At 50.7% G+C, this 5,592-nt stretch overlaps 1 protein-coding gene across 1 annotated transcript; it reads left to right on the plus strand.

Moving 5' to 3' along the window:
- Positions 1-3: 3 nt before the first annotated feature.
- Positions 4-5,255, plus strand: LOC145340092 (guanine nucleotide-binding protein G(I)/G(S)/G(O) subunit gamma-3; the record flags this gene model as incomplete). The annotated part of the gene is made up of 2 exons (XM_080184520.1): positions 4-12; positions 4,989-5,255. Coding segments are annotated over 2 exons (138 nt in total), but the record flags the coding sequence as incomplete, so codon positions are not given.
- Between the last annotated feature and the right edge of the window lie 337 nt (positions 5,256-5,592).

Below are 5,592 nucleotides of genomic sequence, written 5' to 3' on the forward strand. Positions count from 1 at the left end.
TATCGGATAAAGGTGCGTGACTCTTCCCACGAACAACCCGGAAAACCTGAGGTCTGAAATTCACATCCCTCACACCCCAGCCTCCCCGCCTTGCTCCCCTTCACGGAGACCAAGTCACTGGGCCAGCCCCGAACTCTGCCACTCCTCCGATAAACCCTTACAGCACAGAAGGAGACCATTCGGCCCCTCATGGTCCGTGCTGGCTCCTCGGAAGAGTCGCACTTTGACCGTTAAGGGTCAACGGTCACACCCTGAGTCGCCAAGTGGGAAAGGGTTATCTCCTCATTTTGACCTTCCTTATCTGGGAAGGGTGTCCTTGTTATAGAGGGAGCGCAGTGAAGGTTTCCCAGGCTGATTCCTGGGATGGCAGGATGAGGAGAGACTGAGTGGGTTAGGATTATATTCAGTGGAGTTTGGAAGAGTGAGAGGGGGAATCTGATAGAAACTTAGAAACAGGGTTAGACAGGGTAGATTCAGAAAGAATGTCCCCCATGGTGGGGGGAGCCCAGAACTAGGGGGTGATAGTTTGAGGATAGGGGGTAAACCTTTTAGAACTGAGGTGAGGAGAAATTTCTTCACCCAGAGAGCGGTGGGATTCACTCCCACAGAAAGTAGTTCAGGCCAAAACGCTGCGTGATTTCAGGAAGAAATTAGATATCGTTCTTGGGGGCTAAAGGGATTGAGGGATATGGGGGGAAACGGGGGGGCAGGGGAAGGGGGATCAGGATATTGAATTCGATATCAGCTATGATCAAAATGAACGGCAGAATTCTTTCTGAATCCACCCTGTCTAAATGTGTTTAGAATTGTATAGGTTTCTACGAGATACCTGTGCGGAGTCCACACGTTCTCCCCTCATATCTGCGTGAGTTTTCTCCAGGTGCTCTGGTTTCCTCCCACACGCCAAAGATGTGTAGGTTAGGTGGATTGGCCATGCTAAATTGCCCCTTAGTGTCCAAAGATGTGTAGGTTAGGTGGATTGGCCATGCTAAATTGCCCCTTAGTGTCCAAAGATGTGCAGGTTAGGTGGATTGGCCATGCTAAATTGTCCCTTAGTGTCCAAAGATGTGTAGGTTAGGTGGATTGGCCACGCTAAATTGCCCCTTATTGTTTAAAGATGTGCAGGTTAGGTGGATTGGCCATGCTAAATTGTCCCTTATTGTTTAAAGATGTGTAGGTTAGGTGGATTGGCCATGCTAAATTGTCCCTTAGTGTCCAAAGATGTGTAGGTTAGATGGATTGGCCATGCTAAATTGCCCCTTAGTGTCCAAAGATGTGCAGGTTAGGTGGATTGGCCATACTAAATTGCCCCTTATTGTTTAAAGATGTGTAGGTTAGGTGGATTGGCCATGCTAAATTGTCCCTTAGTGTCCAAAGATGTGTAGGTTAGATGGATTGGCCATGCTAAATTGCCCCTTAGTGTCCAAAGATGTGCAGGTTAGGTGGATTGGCCATACTAAATTGCCCCTTAGTGTCCAGAGATGTGCAGGTTAGGTGGATTGGCCATGCTAAATTGCCCCTTAGTGTCCAAAGATGTGTAGGTTAGGTGGATTGGCCATGCTAAATTGCCCCTTAGTGTCCAAAGATGTGCAGGTTAGGTGGATTAGCCATGCTAAATTGTCCCTTAGTGTCCAAAGATGTGCAGGTTAGGGGGATTGGCCATGCTAAATTGTCCCTTAGTGTCCAAAGATGTGTAGGTTAGGTGGATTGGCCATGCTAAATTGCCCCTTAGTGTCCAAAGATGTGTAGGTTAGGGGGATTGGCCATGCTAAATTGTCCCTTAGTGTCCAAAGATGTGCAGGTTAGGTGGATTGGCCATGCTAAATTGCCCCTTAGTGTCCAAAGATGTGTAGGTTAGGTGGATTGGCCATGCTAAATTGCCCCTTAGTGTCCAAAGATGTGTAGGTTAGGTGGATTGGCCATGCTAAATTGCCCCTTAGTGTCCAAAGATGTGCAGGTTAGGTGGATTAGCCATGCTAAATTGTCCCTTAGTGTCCAAAGATGTGCAGGTTAGGGGGATTGGCCATGCTAAATTGTCCCTTAGTGTCCAAAGATGTGTAGGTTAGGTGGATTGGCCATGCTAAATTGCCCCTTAGTGTCCAAAGATGTGTAGGTTAGGGGGATTGGCCATGCTAAATTGTCCCTTAGTGTCCAAAGATGTGCAGGTTAGGTGGATTGGCCATGCTAAATTGCCTCTTAGTGTCCAAAGATGTGCAGGTTAGGTGGATTGGCCATGCTAAATTGCCCCTTAGTGTCCAAAGATGTGCAGGTTAGGTGGATTGGCCATGCTAAATTGTCCCTTAGTGTCCAAAGATGTGCAGGTTAGGTGGATTGGCCATGTTAAATGCGTGGGGTACCAGGATAGGGCCTGGGTGGGATTGGTGTCGGTGCAGACTTGATGGGCCGAATGGCCTCTTTCTGCACTGTAGAGTGGCACAGTGGGTTAGCACTGCTGCCTCACAGCACCAGGGACCCGGGTTCGATTCCCGGCTCGGGGTCACTGTCTGTGTGGAGTCTGCACGTTCTCCCGGTGTCTGCGTGGGTTTCCTCCGGGTGCTCCGGTTTCCTCCCACAGCCCGAAAGATGCGTGGGTTGGGGTGGATTGGCCGTGCTAAATTCTCCCTCAGTGTCACCCCAACAGGAGTGTGACGACTGGGGGGGGGGTTTCACAGTAACTCCACTGCAGTGTTAATGTAAGCCTACTTGTGACACCAATAAATAAACTTCTTTTGAACATTTCTATGAGATCCCCCCCTCACTCTGTCAAACTCCAATGAAGTAAGAAGTAGGACAACACCAGGTTTAAGTCCAATTTCGACGTTACGTCAGGTGAATGGAGACTCTCCATCCATCTGACAAAGAGGGGAAACCTCGAAAGCTTGTGAGTTTACTATCAAATAAATCGGGTGTGTGGGTTAGGTGGATTGGCCATGCTAAATTGTCCCTTAGTGTCCAAAGATGTGTAGGTTAGATGGATTGGCCATGCTAAATTGCCCCTTAGTGTCCAAAGATGTGCAGGTTAGGTGGATTGGCCATGCTAAATTGTCCCTTAGTGTCCAAAGATGTGCAGATTAAGTGGATTGGCCATGCTAAATTGCCCCTTAGTGTCCAAAGATGTGCAGGTTAGGTGGATTGGCCATGCTAAATTGTCCCTTAGTGCCCAAAGATGTGCAGATTAAGTGGATTGGCCATGCTAAATTGCCCCTTAGTGTCCAAAGATGTGCAGGTTAGGTGGATTGGCCATGCTAAATTGCCCCTTAGTGTCCAAAGATGTGCAGATTAAGTGGATTGGCCATGCTAAATTGCCCCTTAGTGTCCAAAGATGTGTAGGTTAGGTGGATTGGCCATGCTAAATTGCCCCTTAGTGTCCAAAGATGTGTAGGTTAGATGGATTGGCCATGCTAAATTGCCCCTTAGTGTCCAAAGATGTGTAGGTTAGGTGGATTGGCCATGCTAAATTGTCCCTTAGTGTCCAAAGATGTGTAGGTTAGATGGATTGGCCATGCTAAATTGCCCCTTAGTGTCCAAAGATGTGTAGGTTAGGTGGATTGGCCATGCTAAATTGTCCCTTAGTGTCCAAAGATGTGCAGATTAAGTGGATTGGCCATGCTAAATTGCCCCTTAGTGTCCAAAGATGTGCAGGTTAGGTGGATTGGCCATGCTAAATTGTCCCTTAGTGCCCAAAGATGTGCAGATTAAGTGGATTGGCCATGCTAAATTGCCCCTTAGTGTCCAAAGATGTGCAGGTTAGGTGGATTGGCCATGCTAAATTGCCCCTTAGTGTCCAAAGATGTGCAGATTAAGTGGATTGGCCATGCTAAATTGCCCCTTAGTGTCCAAAGATGTGTAGGTTAGGTGGATTGGCCATGCTAAATTGTCCCTTAGTGTCCAAAGATGTGTAGGTTAGGGGGATTGGCCATGCTAAATTGTCCCTTAGTGTCCAAAGATGTGTAGGTTAGGGGGATTGGCCATGCTAAATTGCCCCTTAGTGTCCAAAGATGTGTAGGTTAGGTGGATTGGCCATGCTAAATTGCCCCTTAGCGTCCAAAGATGTGCAGGTTAGGTGGATTGGCCATGCTAAATTGCCCCTTAGTGTCCAAAGATGAGCAGGATAGGTGGATTGGCCATGCTAAATTGCCCCTTAGTGTCCAAAGATGAGCAGGATAGGTGGATTGGCCATGCTAAATTGCCCCTTAGTGTCCAAAGATGTGTGGGTTAGGTGGATTGGCCATGCTGGTGTTGTCAGAATTCTTCCTGCGTTCACCCCAGTCCAACGCCGGCATCTCCACACCAAAACTCCAACAAATACAGTAGGATAGAGGTGGAGAGACTCTTCCCGCTCAGAAAGGACAGTAGGACTAGGGGGCACAGCCTCAAGATAAAGGGGGGGCGGTTTAGAACGGAGTTGAGGAGGAACTTCTTCACTCAAAGGGTGGTGAATCTCTGGAATTCTCTGCCCGTTGAAGTGGTGGAGGCTGCCTCGCTAAATATTTTTAAGACGCGGGTTGATGGGTTTTTGATGAGCGAGGGGATTAAGGGTTATGGGGAGAGGGCGGGAAAGTGGAACTGAGCCATGACAGATCAGCCATGATCTTATTGAATGGCGGGGCAGGCTCGAAGGGCCGGATGGCCTACTCCTGCTCCTATTTCTTATGTTCTTAACCGATTTAGGGACGACTTCTGCTGCCTGTGGGAGCTTGCTGTGCGCCAACCGGGCGTCTCCTACGTTCGACAGCACCCCCCTCGCGAAAGTGACCTCCCCCCCCCCCCCACTCCTCGCCCCGTCTGAGCGGCGGTTGGAGGGTGGGGGTGGGGGTGGTGAGACGGAGAAGGTGGGGCCTACGGAGACGCGAGGCCTTTCTCCGACCTGGGCGGAGGTGACGATGAACCTGACCTCCCTGTTTTCTCTCTCTCTCTCTCTCTCTCCCCCTCCAAATCCTCCACCCTCCTCCCCCCCCACCCCCCCCCCGACTCGCGGGGCTCGATAGGTCTCGAAAGCCGCGGCGGACCTGATGGCTTACTGTGATGCCCACGCCTACGAGGACCCCCTCATCACCCCGGTGCCCACCTCCGAGAACCCCTTCCGGGAGAAGAAGTTCTTCTGCGCCCTCCTCTGAGGCTCGCGGGCAGGGGGCGCAGACGGCGGGAGATCCGGGGACGCGACAGAGGGGCGGGGGAGGGGGGGGCGCGAGACACGCGGCCTTCCCCCTCCCCCCTCAGCCATGGTGGGACTGGGGGACTCGGAACAGCCACGCACGGAGTTGACGCGACTGCTTATTGGTCAATAAAAGAAACAGCTGCTTGGGTCTTTCCACATCTGGATCTGTGTCTCTCTCTGTGAAAATTTACTGAGTGATTTAGCTATAACCGTCCAATCTGCGGCTTCTGGTCAGCAGGGGGCTGGGGGTAGTTGTGTGACCCCCCCCCGAGAGGGTTCGGTACACTTATTCCTGGGCCGTCGCTGGCTGGACCACCATTTATTGCCCATCCCTAGTTGCCCCTTGGAGGGGCAGTAGAGAGTCAACCACATTGGCTGTGCATCTGGGAGTCACATGTAGGCCAGACCGGGGTAAGGACGGCAGATTTCCTTCC

Source organism: Carcharhinus amblyrhynchos, unplaced genomic scaffold (assembly GCF_965287045.1).
Source record: "Carcharhinus amblyrhynchos unplaced genomic scaffold, sCarAmb.v2.hapA scaffold_771, whole genome shotgun sequence".
NCBI classification, from domain to species: domain Eukaryota; kingdom Metazoa; phylum Chordata; class Chondrichthyes; order Carcharhiniformes; family Carcharhinidae; genus Carcharhinus; species Carcharhinus amblyrhynchos.